The sequence below is a fragment of the Dama dama genome, chromosome 23 (assembly GCF_033118175.1).
Source record: "Dama dama isolate Ldn47 chromosome 23, ASM3311817v1, whole genome shotgun sequence".
NCBI lineage: Eukaryota > Metazoa > Chordata > Mammalia > Artiodactyla > Cervidae > Dama > Dama dama.
Window position 1 is genome coordinate 14,231,768 of NC_083703.1, and position 17,500 is coordinate 14,249,267.

At 44.6% G+C, this 17,500-nt stretch overlaps 1 protein-coding gene across 4 annotated transcripts in view; it reads right to left on the reverse strand.

Moving 5' to 3' along the window:
- ITIH5 (inter-alpha-trypsin inhibitor heavy chain 5) overlaps positions 1-16,548 on the reverse strand; it is an 87,357-nt gene extending 70,809 nt beyond the window's left edge. The window contains exons 1-2 of one of the 4 annotated variants that reach the window (XM_061126040.1): positions 16,517-16,548; positions 3,345-3,389 (exon numbers count right to left, since the gene is read on the reverse strand). Coding sequence is in view for 3 of the 4 variants with exons in the window: in XM_061126036.1 (XP_060982019.1) it covers positions 3,345-3,389; positions 16,363-16,455 (138 nt within the window). In the remaining variant the exon portion in view is untranslated. The other 3 variants (XM_061126039.1, XM_061126036.1, XM_061126037.1) reach the window with 3 other exon arrangements.
- Positions 16,549-17,500: the final 952 nt, after the last annotated feature.

A 17,500-nucleotide genomic window follows, 5' to 3' on the forward strand; every position in this document is an offset into this window, starting at 1 on the left:
TTGTTGCTGGCGGAAATGTGCATATTCGTCATTGCTGATAGAAATGGAATTAGGACAGAAAGTACTAGGAGTATTCAAAAACTAGTCTGACTACATCTATCAAAATTTTTTAAAATGCATGTGCACTTTGATCCAGCAAACCTCTTACTGAAAATCTTGGCCACAGCATTAAAACCATCCACTTACTAGAAAAAGCAAAAAGGTTTTTGCAGCAGCATTTACAGAGGCCAAAAAATTGAAACCATACTGAAAGCTCAATAGTAGACTGCTTGATAAACTATGGTGTGCCAACGACATGGTATATTTTTCATCATCTAGAAGGGACAGATTTAGGCCAGGTGAGGCACTGTTGAGTGAAAATAATAAGAAACAAATACATTCAGGTGAGAAGGCAGTTGGGTGTAACAGTGACAAGCACAAACTCAGAAGCCAACCTCTTATGGAAAGTGTAACCTTGCATAAGTGACTGTTTTCTTGTCTGTAAAAATGTGTCTTTATTTGGCTGAGCTAGAACACAAGAGATACTCAGGACAACACCTGGCCTGTGGTCAGCATGCAGAGAACAGCAGTTGTATTTACATGGTCCCACTGTCTGATAGCATACATGAAAAATCTTAAATTTGCAAATGTATACAAGGGTCCCCACCTTCCTCTGCTGTTTTTTTTTCTTTTTTTTCTCAGTGGTATTTATCTTCTCCATTCCTAACACATTTAACCATTTACTTATAGACTTTGCCTATCTCTGCCCCTCTTTAGAATTCAAGCTGTATGAAAGACAGTGTCTTGCCTGTTTGTCCATTGCTGGATTCCCAATGCCTTGAACAGTGCTGGGCAGACAGTGAGGACTCAACAAATCCTTGAATGAATGAATATGTGCATCTATGTCTTGCTGGGAGCAAGGGCTCCTCCCTTTTTTATGAATTTTCACTGAAGAATTGATGCTTTTGAACTGTGGTGTTGGAAAAGACTCTTGAGAGTCCCTTGGACTGCAAGGAGATCCAACCAGTCCATCCTAGAGGAAATCAGTCCTGAATATTCATTGGAAGAACTGATGCTGAAGCTCCAATACTTTGGCCACCTGATGTGAAGAACTGACTCATTGGAAAAGACCCTGATGCTGGGAAAGATTGAAGGCAGGAGAAGGGGATGACAGAGGATGAGATGGTTGGATGGCATCACCGTCTCAATGGACATGAGTTTGAGCAAACTCCAGGAGTTGGTGATGGATAGGGAAGCCTAGTGTGCTGCAGTCCATGGGGTTGCAGAGTCAGATGTGACTGAGCAACTGAACTGAACTGAAGTATGGTTGATTTACAATGATGTGCTAGTTTTTGCTGTTATACACACATATATCCACTCCTGTTTAAATTCTACTCCCATATAGGTCATTGCAGAGTATTGAGTAGAGTTCCCTGTGCTATACTGCAGCAGTCTCCAACCTTTTTGGCACCAGGAACCCATTTCATGCAGACAGTTCTTCCATGGATCAGAAGGCTGAGGGATGGTTTCAGGATGATTCAAGTGCATTATATTTATTGTGCACTTTATTTCTATTATTATTACATTGGCTCCATGTCAGATCATCAGACATTAGATCCTAGAGGTTGGAGACCCCCTCAGAGTTCAGTACCCCTCTCGTGGTCAAACCAACCAAGTACCAGGTATGTAGGTGTCGCCTGGCCCTCTCTGTATCACTGCCTGGGAACTGATCTGGAGGACAGGCTCCAATGGGCTTCTCTGACTTCCACTCTTACTGTGAGTCATAAATCATCTATTGTCTCTGGCCCAGGAGTCTCCTGTTTTGTGCCAGCATCCATGAAATAGCAACAGACAAGCTTCCTGGCTTGTACATAGGGTAAAAATCTAGACTCTTCACAATTCTTTACCCATTTATGTTCACATATTGAAGGAGTCTTTGGGCCTATAAAAGAAAACAACAGTCTCAAAGGCCCTTGCTGAATCATCTAACTTCGGAGAAAACAAAACCGAACTTTAGGTCCTGCCCTGATGCTCCAGGCCGGTTGTATCTATCTGGGATTTATCACCTCCTGTCCAGAAACCTTCCACCCCCTACGCCTGCCCAGAAGACTTATTGCCCCCTGCCCAACTACAAATGCCATGTCAACTAAAGAATACCCAAAACATCCCGCCTGATTAACGTTTCCCTTATCGCTTCCACAAACCTCCCTATAAATATGGAGCCTCCCTGATCCCTCTGGGCGTGGGATCAGCCTGGTTGTTAGGCCAACTATTGCCCCTCCTTGCCTGAATAAAGGTAACCTACTTCCGTTGAGGAAGTATTCTCTCCTTCTTTTCTGCCTCAGCCCGAACTATACCTTACACATATGTCTGTCTATGATTATGTGAACATGCAGCAAAACAGAAAAAGACTGAGGGTAATAAATCTGGGGAGGCAGGATCGGGAAGATTGAGGTGGGCAGGGAGGAGGAAGCCATGCAGAAAATGATGAGAATACAAAGTCCCGGTCCAAATAAAGGTGGGAATGATTGTGACGTTGGTCGTGAGCAATTCAGCAAGAATTCAGACACCAGCCAGGAGCAGGGAGTAAACATCTTGGGTTTATGGCTTATCCGCAAGGGTGTGCAGAGGATTCCGTATCCTCAGAGCCTGAAGGCGTGTCCCCACACTTGGATACATCACTGTACACACCGTGGGAAGGAAGGACTGAGGTCATTTCAAATAAACACTTAGAATCCTGAATGCTTCCCCAAGTTCCATCTGGGAGCCTGCAGCATACACCGAGAGCCTGGCCCAACTTCTATCACACGAAGCTTCAATCTACAAATGGGAATTCACTGCTTGCTTTCACTGTTTACTTTCTAACATCATCTTTATTTCTTGTGTAAGAACATTACTAAAAAAAGGAAAGGTTCACTTAGATGTCAGTTTTTTTCCAAGAAGGTCTTTGAAAACTTCACACTTCATCCTTATCCTTTTACTGGAATAATCAGTTCTCTTTTCAGAAAAACATCCACTTAAAGAAAAAGTTTATGAAAGAAAGGTTTATAAAAGCTACGCTGAGGACTTTGTGGTGGTCAACTGGATAAGATTCCATGCTTCCAATGCAAGGGATGAGAGTTCAATCCCTGGTCGGAGAACTAAGATCCCCCATGTTGTGAAGCCAAAAAAAAAAAAAAAAAAAAGAACATGACAATATCATCATAATAAACATTTTTTTAAAAGCTATGCTGTTTCACATTCAATTTCTTCTACATGCAACTTTAAGGTTTGAAGTAGCTGCGAGCATAGCTGTTACCTGGTTCCAAATACACAGACTCGTGAGGGGTACAGACTTTTAAGAGAATTTATGTGAATATACGTACCAGCCTTTGCAACAGCCTGACTTGCCTTGGGATCCTGAGTCCAACCTAGAAGGAAAAAAGAGACATGAACTATGATTGTGAGGTCATTCTCACGTGAGTTAGTTACACGAAGAGGGTTAAGACCCACGAAGGCACATGAAGAGTTATCCACCACTTGAAAAGCAGTTTTGACTTTGAACCAGGAAGCACCCAGAACAAGGTTAGAATTCATGCTTCTCAGATCTGGCTGGCTGCTTAACCCACAATATCACACCACCTCCTCATCTGGGGGTTCTTACATCTGTTAGGGGAGCAGATGAAATGACCAGAACAGAGTTCATTAGAATATCTGTATTCAGGGCCTTCCCTGGCAGTCCAGTGGGCAAGACTTCACCTTCCAGTGCGGGGAGCTGGGGTTCACTCCCAGGTCGGGGAGCTGGGTTCCACATGCCTCGCAGCCAAAAAAGCAAAACATTAGTCAGAGACGATACTGTAACAAATTCAGCAAAGGCCTGAAAGATGGTCCACATAAAGAGAAAAAAATTTAAAAAAAAAAAAAAAAGAGTATTTGTATTCGATTTCCATTTATTTTTGGCTTGAAAATCAACTCTTTGCAGTTGTGTCTGTTACAATAAATAAACATGTCCGTTTGCCTCTGATGGGTTCATTCATTCCACTCAAAACCCCAGGAAGTTCTGGAGGCAAAACTGAACTTACCTTGAACTTTCTTACTGTGTTTCTTCTGGATGATTTGCTATACTTTCCCACAGGCAGAGGAGGGGCACGGGAAGGTGATAGCATCCTTAGTTTTAAAAATCATGTAATAATTAACCAGCCCCTCTGGACTCATGTAGAAGTCCTAGCTGGTTGCCAACCACTTCTCAAGATAAATCACTGTTTAAAGAACAGAAGTGTGGACTCCACTGCTGTGAGTAATAAGTAGGCCTTCCTGGAGGGCAGTAAGACATTGTTGATCAAAACCTTGGAAAATATGCTTAGACTTTACACAAACCTTTTTTAACAGCTTCGTAAGGTATAACTTACAAATGATAAAATTTGTTCTTTTAATGTGCACAAAAACCTTGGAAAATATGCTTAGACTTTACACAAAACTTTTTTAACAGCTTCATAAGGTATAACTTACAAACAATAAAATTCGCTCCTTCAACATGCACAATTCAAGTTTTTAAAATATATTCACAGGGCTGGGCAAACCATCACAATCAATTTAGAACACTTTTATCCCCAAAGAAACCCTGCTTTACCTGTCACTTCCAACTCCAGCCTTTCCCTGGCCCTAGGCACCCGTTAATCTACTTTGTCTCTATGGATTTACTCATCCTGGGCATTTCGTATAAATGGAATCGTACAATATGTGGCCATTTTTTACTGGCCCTTTCCACTTAGCATAATCTTGTAGATTTATTAGCACTTCATTCTTTTTTATGTCTGAATAATAGTCTATCATGTGGATACATCACATTGTGTTTATCCACTTCCCAGTTGTCGGACTCTAAGGTTATTTCCACCTTTTGGCTATTATTTATACTGTGGAACTTGCATGGATATTCACATGGATGTCTCTGTGCTTTTATTTCCTTTATAAGTGGAAAACTGGGTCATATGGTAAATTTGACTTTTGAGAAATAGATACACCAGTTTGCAAAGTAGCTGCAACATTTTACATTCCCACCAGTATGCATGTCTTTTAATTTAGAAAGCCTACTTTCAGAAAATATCAATTAGGGGTGGGGGGGGGGGTTGCGAATATCAATACAAAAAAAAATGAAAGCATGAAAAGACTTCTTTGCAACTTTTAAAATAATTGTTGATCCTTGTAAATAGCCTAACATATCCTTTAAAAATGGTTTGGTTAAATATATTATGATATAGTGATTAATCAGAATACAGCTATTAAAAATAATGGTATGGACCTATAGTTATTGACTACAAATGTTAGTTTTACTGGACTTCTGAGCTGTTCACTAAATATTTCTCTAGCTGTCTGCTGGAAAGATTGCATTTCCTGGCCCCTGGTGGGAAGACAGAGCCACGTGACTGGTTCTGGCCAATAACTTATGAAGGTAAGTGGCCTCTGTCACTTCTCCACCAAGGACTCGATAGAAGGTATGAGATTCTCCAGAACTGCCTTTTCTCCCCTGCACAGTAAGTAGTAACATTTGAGAGATTGCTGTTCCATCAAGCCCAAGGTCACACTTGCTCCACTGACACCCCAAGATGGACGTAATACAAGCAAGAAACAAACGTTCATCTAATTTATGGTTGCCAGGTAGTGGGGAGAAGGATGGAGAGAAGGGACGGTTTGAGCATTGGGGATGGACATGTACACACTGCTGTATTTAAAATGGATAACCAACAAGGACCTGCCGTATAGCACAGGGGACTCTGTTCAATGTCATGTGGCAGCCTGGGTGGGAGGGGGATCTTGGGGGAGAAGGGATATGTGTGTATGTATGGCTGAGTCCCTTTGCGATCCACCGGAAACTATTACAACATTGTTAATCGGCTATACTCCAATACAAAATAAAAAGTTTTTTAAGAAAGAAATAAATGTCATTTAAAGCATTGCAGTTTGGGGGTTCTTACCCCAGTTCAGCCTGGCCTGTCCTCATTGATACAGTCAGACATACTTTGAGTGATTAAATCAGATAACAAAATGCTATCTTTACCAATCTCATTTTTTAAGTATGTGTCTGTATGTGCAGAACACACCTAAAATTTTAATGGCAATTACCTCTGAATGTCTGAATTTTTTTTCTTTAAACTCTTCTGTAGTACCTTAGTTTTGTATCACTTGCAAATAGAAAAAACAATAAAGATATTTCCATTCTGTAAACTAAAAATCTGGTTTAATCATGATCCTCTTCTGATCCCTTCTGAAAATAGATATGTGCTACTGTAAATTACAATTATAAGCCATCATAGAGTCTCCTATCCTACAGAACATGGAATAGGAAGAATTAGTATAGGATTTCAGTTGACATATGCTCTCATGCCAAATAAGAACCAGTCACTAGGAGGCTACTGGTTCCTATTTCTAAAATGAGGTGGAATGATTTGAATGGTCCAAAGGAAACCAGAATCAGTGTCTTGGGCAAGGTCTCCCCCAGTTCTGCAGGTCTGTCTCAGGCCTCTCCCTTCCTAAAATTGTGGAATCCGCTGGGGACCACTTAAATAACTAACCATGGTCAGAAGGGAAGCCTGGCCCTGCTCAGGTATTACGTTCTCTGGTTGATCTAAAGTATTCTCTTTGAAGTCTCCTCCTTTGAAGAATAGGTTTTCCAAGAAAATAAACAAGCATTCAGGAGAACAAGAGAAGTTGGTTTTTCATTTTTGAGGTGGCTATCTGATATCTCAGGGGATCACCATGGCAACACTTGAGTCCACATTTAGACACAGACCAAACCAGAATCAAAACTTCCTGGTGCACAGAGATTCCTGGTGCCAGCTAGGATTAGAAGTGGAAATGACATTAATGTCATCTTCATTGTTTCTAATTAGGAATTTCTGACCCCTTTTATTGTTTGAGAGCTTTCCTGTTCCCTAATAAGAACCTGGAAGCGGGGGTTAAGGACAGGTAACCGAATCCAGCTTAAAGTCAAGGAGTGTTCTGAATAGTAACCTCAGAGCATGGGCCCCAAATCACAGACTTAGGAGATGGCTCAGATAGGAATCTCTACTCCTTCCAAGCTGAGCTTACTTCTCCAGTGCCAGAACAGATGTCCAGACCACAGTATTTAATAAGAAGTATCAGCCACGATCTTTGCCATGAAGGACCATACTACCTAACTTCAAAGAAAATACACTCAGTAAAACTTACCAGATGAGGTAATTTTTATAAGTTACAAAGAAAATGGGAAAAGGGGAAGCATTACACTCTCAAGTGACCACGAAAGGCTTTACGATGGAGGGATGGCTTGAAGTAGGTGTGTAGGATGTCGGTTGGACAAATTTAAAGAGAATAAAGTTCAACATGAGAACCATGCTGAGAAATTGCTCATCATCTGCCTCTTCAACTCACATGGACCAAGCAGCATTCACTACCAGAACGTGCATGGGTAGCTGAAGACTGCCTTTGCACCAGGAATGTAGCAATAAGCCCACCAGAGCTGGGGGACTGGAATCTCCATCTATCCCACCATCAGATGGTCCAACTACAGGTGAAAAACAGCTTAATGTTCATCATCTGGATAAAAGAGATGGTATTTTCCCCCCAGGATCAATCACAGGGTTGGATCAGGATCAGGAGGGAAGAGAAAGCATTCCAGAAAGTCCACAGATGGGGAAGAGCGTGGGAACGGAGGAGAGGAGTGAAACCTACTTCCACCCAGGGTGAGGGGTATTGGAAATATACACAACACACACATTCCCTTTGGGGATGGGTGCTTTCACGACCTGGGTCCACGAACAAGAGAGAGAAAGGCGTGGTTCAAGGGATGGGGTTCCCTCATTCCTCCCGAGCTCTGCCACCAGCCCCGTCACTCTAGGCTCCATCACAGAGCCAGGAGTGGCTGCACTGAGGCCAGGCTCAGCCACACACCCTCGAACGGCCGGAGACATGAGCGCCTAGTGGGCTCTATGCCAGGAACTTATCTACCCATTGGCCTGCACCTCCCGAGGACACTCTGAAGCCAAGACCAGGAACTCAGGAGTCAGCTGCCCCAGAGACCTGGCCGGGACCTGACACTGACCCCAGGGCGACAGGCTGGACGGCACAGGAGATGCCGCCTGTCACCTGGGCTGAGGACAGTTAGTCTTCCAACAGCCCCATTCCGGGAATTCTCTATCACCCGCACAAAAGTTCTCTTTCAGAGAAATGGGGCTGCATGTTGTTCAGCTACGAGCCACGCGCCATGTGGGATGCTCATAACCTCAGCAATGGGAGAAGAAACTTCATTGGGGTGTGGCGGTGGGGCGGGGGGACTGAAATTTCAAACAATTTCCAGGCAGCTGGGAAAATAATAACAAAACCCAAAACAGCCAGCTTTAGGTGAGACAGCCTGTTGCTTTCAATCTGTGAGAAACAAGGGACATGGACCTAGCTTGTGGGAAGATAATGAGGAGGTTGGGGACCCTCCCACCAGAAAAAAAAAAAAGCTCAGGTCTCCATCCTATGGCTAAACAACCCTCTGTTCCTTAGATATTGAAAGCTTGCAGGGGACTTCCCTGGTGGTCCAGGGGTTAAGACCCCGCCTTCCAATGCAGGGGGTGTGGGTTCAACCCCTGGTTGGGGAGCTGAGACCCCATGTGCCTCATTGCCAAAAAACCAAAACATAAAACAGAAGCAATATGGTAATAAAGTCAATAAAAACTTAAAAAGAGAAAGCTTGCAGGACTTCCAGCTGGACCTCTGACAGCATGTGGGCAGGGCTCCTTTACATTAGAGCATCCAGGACTTCGGGGGAGAGTGTGTCAGGAACAGAAGGTCACACAGGACTCATCGCTCAGCTCTTAGGACTCCCCCATCTTCTCCCCAGCCCCGCCACCAGAGAAATCAGACACAGCTAGTTCAGAAGTAAGCCAATCTCTGGAATCTCTCCCACAATATCCTTCTTCCCCATCCAGCCTTACGACTCCACTCAAACACTCACAGCCATGCACACAAAGGAGATATGATTGACAGCTCTGGAGCTCACAAGATCTTGCCTTGACTTTATTTTTCAAAGAATTAAAAAAAAATGTCTTGATTTTCTGTGTTTTCCCAAATGCAAAGTGGGAGATTATAAAAGTTAAAAGTGCAGAAATGCTCACTTCGGGGACTTAGAAACTGATTACCATAATGAATGTGGTACCTGCAGCAGAGGCTACTTCACACACTATCTGTGTACCAGGAGATACAAGTTAAAGTTGTCCTTAAACAGACCATATTGAGTTGTAAATATGAAAGTGGTGCAGTCTTTGGAGGAGGCACTGAGAGCCCAGCTTGGCATTCAGGGCACCTGGGTTCTAATTCAGGCGCTGAAATATCCCCTTGGGCACATCACTCCCCCTGGGGGGATTTGCAAGGTTCTTCTCCTGGAGGGGAAGCTTGCTGAGGCTTTCCTTGCAGTGGTAGGGATTCAACCAGGCTGTTCATAAATAATAAAAATAGCTAATGAGACCTGAGTGTTACTATATGTAAGTGCTTTGCCTGAATTAACTCATTTCATCCTCACAACAACCAGAAGAGCAGAGTGGGTTGATTATTTTTTATTTAATAGTTGATTATTACCAGAGAGTTCCAGAAAAACATCTATTTCCGCTTTATTGACTATGCCAAAGCCTTTGACTCTGTGTATCACAATAAACTGTGGAAAATTCTGAAACAGATGGGAGTACCAGACCACCTGACCTGCCTCTTGAGAAATCTGTATGCAGGTCATGAAGCAACAGTTAGAACTGGACATGGAACAACAGACTGGTTCCAAATAGGAAAAGGAGTACGTCAAGGCTGTATATTGTCACCCTGACTATTTAACTTATATGCAAAGTACATCATGAGAAACGCTGGGCTGGAAGAAGCACAAGCTGGAATCAACACTTGATCTTAGCCAAAAGGCCGAGAAGCAATATACAAGCTGGAATCAAGATTGCTGAGAGAAATATCAATAACTTCAGATATGCAGATGACACCACCCTTATGGCAGAAAGTGAAGAGGAACTAAAGAGCCTCTTGATGAAAGTAAAAGAGGAGAGTGAAAAAGTTGGCTTAAAGCTCAACATTTAGAAAATTAAGATCATGGCATTTGGTTATATCACTTCATGGCCAATAGATTGGGAGACAGTGGAGACAGTGGCTGACTTTATTTTTGGGGGGCTCCAAAATCATTGCAGATGGTGATTGCAGCCATGAAATTAAAAGACGCTTACTCCTTGGAAGAAAAGTTATGACCAACCTAGAAAGCATATTAAAAAGCAGAGACATTGTTTTGTCAACAAAGGTCCGTCTAGTCAAGGCCATGGTTTTTCCAGTAGTCATGAATGGATGTGAGAGTTGGACTATAAAGAAAGCTGAGCTCAGATGAATTGATGCTTTTGAACTGTGGTGTTGGAGAAGACTCTTGAGAGTCCCTTGGACTGCAAGGAGATCCAAGAAGTTCATCCTAAAGGAAATCAGTCCTGGGTGTTCATTGGAAGGACTGATGTTGAAGCTGAAACTCCAATATTTTGGCCACCTGATGCGAAGAGCTGACTCATTGGAAAAGACCCTGATTCTGGTAGGGGTTGGGGGCAGGAGGAGAAGGGGATGACAGAGGATGAGATGGTTGGATGGCATCACTGACTCGATGGACATGAGTTTGGGTAAACTCCGGGAGTTGGTGACGGACAGGGAGGCCTGGCGTGCTGCGGTTCATGGGGTCGCAGAGTCGGACACGGCTGAGCGGCTGAACTGAGCTGAACTGATTATTACTTAGAAGCTGATGAAAGGTAAGCCTCAGGATCCCTAACTTGCACAGTCCCTTAACAATGATGATATTGGGCTTCCTTAGTGGCTCAGTAGTAAAGAATCTGCCTGCCAGTGCAGGAGACACGGGTTCGATCCCTGGTCCAGGAAAATCCCACAGGCCACAGGGCAACTACGCCGGTTCGCCACTACTGCTAAGCCTGCTCTCTGGAGCCCATGCTCTGCAGCAAGAGAAGCCACCGCAGTGAGAAGCCCTCGCACCAAGCTAGAGAAAAGCCTGAGCAGCAATGAAGACCCAGAGGAGCCGAAAATAAATTAAATTACACACACACAAAAAAAAGTCTGATTAAAAAAAAATTATTCTAAAATTATGTTGCTTGTCAGTCTGTCAAAATGTGTCATTTGTTGTGATTTATCATTCTAAATAACTGTTCAAGGGCACTCAAAGCCAGTGCACTGGGATGACCCTGAGGGATGGGATGGGGAGGGAGGTGGGAGGGGGTTCAGGATGGAGGACACATGTACACCCATGGCTGATTCATGTCAGTGTATGGCAAAAACCCACCACAATAAAGTAAAGTAATTAGCCTCCAATTAAAATAAATACGTTAATTAAAAAAAAACTGTTCATTTTAGCACAGAATTTTGTCAAGGCTTTGCCAATTTTATAAACTTGACTCCCCTCTCAAAAATTTAGATCCACTCCTGCCTACGAGGTAGCAACCATTAACAATGCTATCTTGTAGATGATGAAAGAGATCCAGAGATGATAAGTTACTTGCCCAAGTACACACAGCCAGTAAGCAGTGGGATCCAGATTTGAACCCAGGCAGCCTGATTCCACTTGGAATGCTGTTAACTAAATACTTTATCACTTCTTATAATTTTTACATGGAGCTCCTAGAAAACTCTCTGTGACACTCAATACTTGATAGCTACTATTATACTGTAAATTAAAAACTGTTTTTGCAATAATGGGAATGCAGCTCCATCCTTATTTAAAGAAAGCGTATCAATTTGAAAGCAGACTGATTTTATACAAGACATTTGCTTTAAAAAAAAATTGCAGTTTATTTTATTTTTAAAAATTATTTATTTATGGTTGCGCTCAGTCTTCATTGCTACACAAGCTTTTTTCTCTAGTTTCAGCAAGCAGGGGCTACTCTAGTTGCAGTACGCAGGCTTCTCATTGTATTGGCTTCTCTTGTGGTAGAGCATGGGCTCTGGGGAGTGCAGGCTTCACTAGTTTCAGCACATGGGCTCAGTAGTTGTAACTTTTGGGCTCTAGAGCACAAACTCAATAGTTGTGGCCCAAAGCATGTGGGATCTTTCCAGACCAGGGGTGGAACCCTCATCTCCTGCATTGGCAGGTGGGTGCTTTACCACTGAGTCACCAGGGAAGACCAAGACTTGCTTTTTAATATTAATTTCCTGAAAGATGCTTTCAAAGCTGTATCAGTCTCAATGTGGTCCATGCATTGCCCGCATCAGGACCATCGGGGTCCCATCCAAACCTAGCGGATGGAAATTGAAGGGAGTAAGGCTCAGGAATCTGAATTCTTAAAGAGCCCCTGAGTATCCTTGTGCAAGATGAAGTTTGAAAACCACTGCAGATAGTAGGTTTATTACACTATGGGTAATACTCTTTATAGATGAGCTGTGGGGGAAGAAAGGTCTTTAATCTAGCATATATTAGTAATATTTTCAATCAAAGATAAGTAATAGGAATTATAAAGCAAGCTAACATGCAAATTTGGGTACATTAAATTTCACAAATTCACTGACGTCTAAAAATTGTGCTCAGTTGCTCAGTCATGTCTGAATCTTTGCGATCCCATGGAGCTCAACAGGCTCCTCTGTCCATTGGATTCTCCAGGCAAGAATACTGGAGTGGGTTGCCATTCCTACTATTTCCTACTCCAGGGATCGAACCCAAGTCTGCATCTCCTACTTTAGCAGGCAGATTCTTTACCATCTAGCCACTTGGGAAGCTCTGAAAGCTGTTCACCAAATACCACATGTGGAATTAAAATATGACAAATGAACCTGTTATGAAACACCAACAGAGTCAGGGACATAGAGAATAGACTGATGGTTGCCAAGGGGGAGGGGGGTGGGAGAGGGTTGGATTGGGAGTTTGGAGTTAGCAGATGCCAACTATTAGCTATAGAATGGATACACAATGAGGTCTTACTATACAGCACAGGGAACTATATTCAATATCCTGTGACAAATCATAATGGAAAAGAATACGGAAGAAGAATACGGGACTTCTTTGGCAGTCCAGAGGTTAAGACTGTGTTGCCAATGCAGGGGGTCTGGGTTCGAGGTGTGGCCAAAAGATTTAAAAAAAAAGTAAAACAAAACAAAAATAAGTCACAGTACAGTGACCCAAATCAAATTATATAATAAAAAAGAAGGTACATATATATAACTGAATCACTTTGCTATACCGCAGAAACTAATACAACCGTAATTCAACTACAATATGATAAAACAAATTTAAAAAAAAATGGTTCACATATAATTTTGAAGGCCATAATTATTGAGACCACAGCATTAACTGCATTGCCAGGCACTGTTCAAAGTATATTAATTAATCTTCAGAATCCTTTAATTAAGTAATCTAGTCACCCCCATCCTCAAGATGGGTAAATAGAGGCTCGTAGATGTCAATTAGGGCTTCCCAGGTGGCGCTAGTGATAAAGAAACTGCCTGACAATGCAGGAGACACAGGGTGGATCCCTGGGTCAGAGGGCATGGCAACTCACTCCACTATTCAAACCTGGAGAATCCCATCGACTGAGAAGCCTGGTGGTCTATGGTCTATAGGGTCGCAGAGTTGGACATGACTGAAGTGACTTAGCACGCACACAGATGTGAACTAACTCTCCAGTAAGTGCAGAGACAGGATTTAAACCCAGAAGTCTGGTTCCGGAGGCTGTGCTCTCAAGTCCTACATCTTATACACACAATTTTTTTTTTAAGAGGGTGGGGATAAAAAGGTAAACTCACAAATTTTCACAAAACTTTATATTCAGAGTTTTTTTTTTCTGATTTAGTCATTTTCCAGAAGAATAAACGGTGCCTTGGGCTGACGACAGCGTAAAATCACTAACATGGGCCAAACCCGAGTTCTTATAAGCAGGGAAGTTCAGTGTTAAGCCTACTTGGACTTGCAGATGTCAGAGCTTTAATCCCTCCTCTTAGCTCATAAACAGAATCTTTGTTTCAGTGCTTCCCACATCTTCTCCCTCCACCCCCTAAAAAGTTTTCGGATCGTTACCCTAAATTCCTTCCCTCAGCACTTCAGCTGCCCAAGCCTAAGAGCAGGCTCCAACATCAACTGCTGACCATTCCCAGCACTTTTAGATGTATTACCTATCCAACCCTCATCACTCTGTTTTTTCCCACTTTGTACAAAATTGGAGATTCAAGCACTCAGGACTGTGCTCAGCATCACAGAGCTGAAAGGTGCCTGAGTCAGGAATTGAGCCCCAATAGCGGGCATCAAGCCCCCGTCCTTAACCAAAACATTTACCATTTCATATACCACAGTATACGAGGCCCTTTAAACAACTAGCAGCTGGATTCTTACAAGTATGCTCAATAGGAGGCGTGTGCCCTGCTGTAAGGGACAGGGAAGGAAGGCACAGAGAGGCAGAGAGGAGACTATCCGGCCACACAGCTATAAAGGGCAAAGCAGAGACCAGCCTTGCTCTCTGGATGCCAAGCTTGCACATTCCTCCTCCACCACACAGCCTCCTGGAATTTTTATGGGTTATTCCTCATGGCAGTCCTACAAGAGAAGAATCGTTCCATTTTGTAGATAAGCACATCCTTAAGGCAGAGTTGACGTGAAAGTAACCATGGGATGGTTAGGCAGATTCTGTTTTCCAGATCTGCCTTCAAACCAAGGCGCTGGGAAAGGGGTCAGAAAGTATACCTGCTTATCTCTTCTTCTCTTCCTGCAAAAGCATGCTTTCAGCTAAACAATTTAAATACATGTGTGCAAACAGCACCAGGAGATGCAGAAATGCACCGTCTACGTTAATCAGGACAGAGCCCTTTCTCCCTATAAGGTCTATGCATAGATAACTGTGGGAACCTGTTTTATATTCTTTCAAGAGCCTTCCTATCCATCAGACATTGTATTTAGAGTTCATATTTGCAGGTTTCATTCACTTGTGAGGTTAAACCATTTAAAAAATCCTGGCAGATACACAGAGTATTAACCAGGGGAACTGAGACCCTTTGGTTCTTCGTCCGCCGCCCATCATTTGGCCACCTTTAAGCTGCTAAAGCATTAACAGATGAAAATGATGTTCTCCCGGTTTTCAGGTGAGCAAAGCGGAGGCTTCCACGAGTTTAGAACATTTCCTAGACGTGCTCTCTCTCTGGAACAAATGGAAACCAACAGTAACCTGCCAACACTCTACCCCACAGACGCATCTGAAAGAACCTTGCAGTTAACTTAGGATTCTGGCTCAGAAATGAACAAAACCAGGAGAAACCCGAGCAGGTAACAGAAGCCAAGAGGTTTGGTTCCGCAGGACTTTGAAATGCAGACACAATTCTGCAAGAAACTTCGTCAGCCAGACTTTCTCATGAGGGAACAGTAGATGGGGAAGCTCCCAAGCAGAAGGCTGGGGACGGAGAGAAGGGGGGACGCTGTGCCAGGACATAGGGGTGATCCCACCCTCCCTCGCGTCCCCTCGCGTCCAGTAGCCTGTCCGGCAGCCACGCGCCCGAAGGCGGCGGTGGGAAGAGACTGCAGCCGGCGCCCGGGGCCCGCCTGGGGCCCCCTAGAACTCCACTTACTTGATCCGATGTGTCCCCCCAGCTCGTCGCCTCTTCCAGCAACCCGGCGCAGAGCGGCAGCGCAAAGCAGAGCCCGAGCAGCGGGAGCATGGTGAGGCCGGGCGGCTGCACCGGGACGCTGCGGGATGCGCGGATACAGCGCGGGACTCGGCTGCGCTCCACGGTGCAGACGCGCGCGGCCGCGCCTCGCGCTCCGCCCCGCCCCCTGAGCCCTCAGGCCCCGCCCCTGAGCCCTCAGGCCCCGCCCCCACGCCCATTCGGGTCCCGCCCCCCGCTCCTTCCGGCCCCGCCCCGCCCCGCCCCCTGAGCGCTCCGGCCCCGCCCCCGCGTCCCGCCACGCCCCCTGAACTCTCCGGCCGCCCCTGAGCCCCTCCTGTCTCGCCCCCACGCCTATTCGGCCCCGCCCCCGCGCCCCTCCGGCCCCTGAGTCCCGCGCCCGGCCGCGGCTCCTCACCCCGCGCAGGCTCAGACTCCTCACTCCCGCGAGGCCCGCCCCCGGTCCGCTGCATCCACGCCGGGTGCTCCCAGCCCAGAGCGCACGGTTCGCCCCCCATCGCTCGTCGCCTTCCCGCCAGTACCTTCAGCAACCCCGCTCCTGCCCCGCCCCTCCTCGCCTTCTCCAACCAGCGCTGGGGGCACCTGCCACCACCTGCAAGCCCCTCTCCCGCTCCTTCGTGAATTCGCGCCATTCCTGTCGCAGGAGGACACGGTAAGGACCAACCTGACCCTCGGCCCCTTTCACCTGCTATACAGACCCGGCTCCCCCGCCGCATGTATACCGCCCGCCCACTTCCAATAAACAGCATCTCCCACCTGCTGTGTGCACCACCTCCACCATTCCCGCACCTGCCACCTGAAGGCATCAAGAAACCTTCTTCTGGGAAAATGGTGCGTTCCCCTTGACATCCAGCACTGATGCTTTCAAGCCCGGTTGAGGGAATGCTAAGTGGTCTAACGCAGAAAGTACCTGCAATGTGGTCAGTCCCCTTTTATATGGCTCTGGAGTAGAGGAACAGAAAGGAGGAAGCTAGAGTTGTCACCACGTCATAGTACTTCTGACTTTTTTGCTTATTAATCATAAAAATGAATATCACTGTTATCATAGTTACAGACTATTGGTCATGTTTCTCTCCTGTCATAGGAAGAATTATTAATAATCTGCCAACCATTCACCCACCCGCCTTTTGGAGTCTGGGCTCCATCTTTGTACCTGGCAGATGCCCAGTGATCTGGAGCTGCTTGTTTCCAAAAGGCAATCACCTCAAAGACACTTAAAAAAATTTTTTTTGTCGTGATACTTGCTGCTAAGTCACTTCAGTCATGTCCGACTCTGTGCAACCCCATAGACGGCAGCCCACCAGGCTCCGCCATCCCTGGGATTCTCCAGGCAAGAACACTGGAGTGGGTTGCCATTTCCTTCTCCAATGCGTGAAAGTGAAAAGTGAAAGTGAAGTCACTCAGCCATGTCTGACTCTTCAAGACCCCATGGACTGCAGCCTACCATACTCCTCCATCCATGGGATTTTCCAGGCAAGAGTACTGGAGTGGGTTGCCATTGCCTTCTCTTTGTTGTGATAAAAATCACATAAAATAAAAAGTACTATTTTAACCCTATTTAACTGTACAGTTCGGTGGTACTAAGTACGTTCACGTTATCATGCAACTTTTACCATCATGCATCTCCTGAATTTTTCACCTTAAGACATTTTTTATGTCTCTGTAAAAATTCCTTCTAAATCAATACACTGAGTAATAAGTTGGCATCCATCTTAGTGGCCAAAAACAGGGAAATGGTTAACTCAAAAGACAGAACATCCATCCTGTAGAATATTACACAGCTATTAAATAACAATCATAAAGTGCATGGAAACAGGAAAAATGTTTACAGCATAATTTAAAGGAAAAATCAGATCACATAACCATATCAAAAGTATGAGTTTAATTAGGTAAA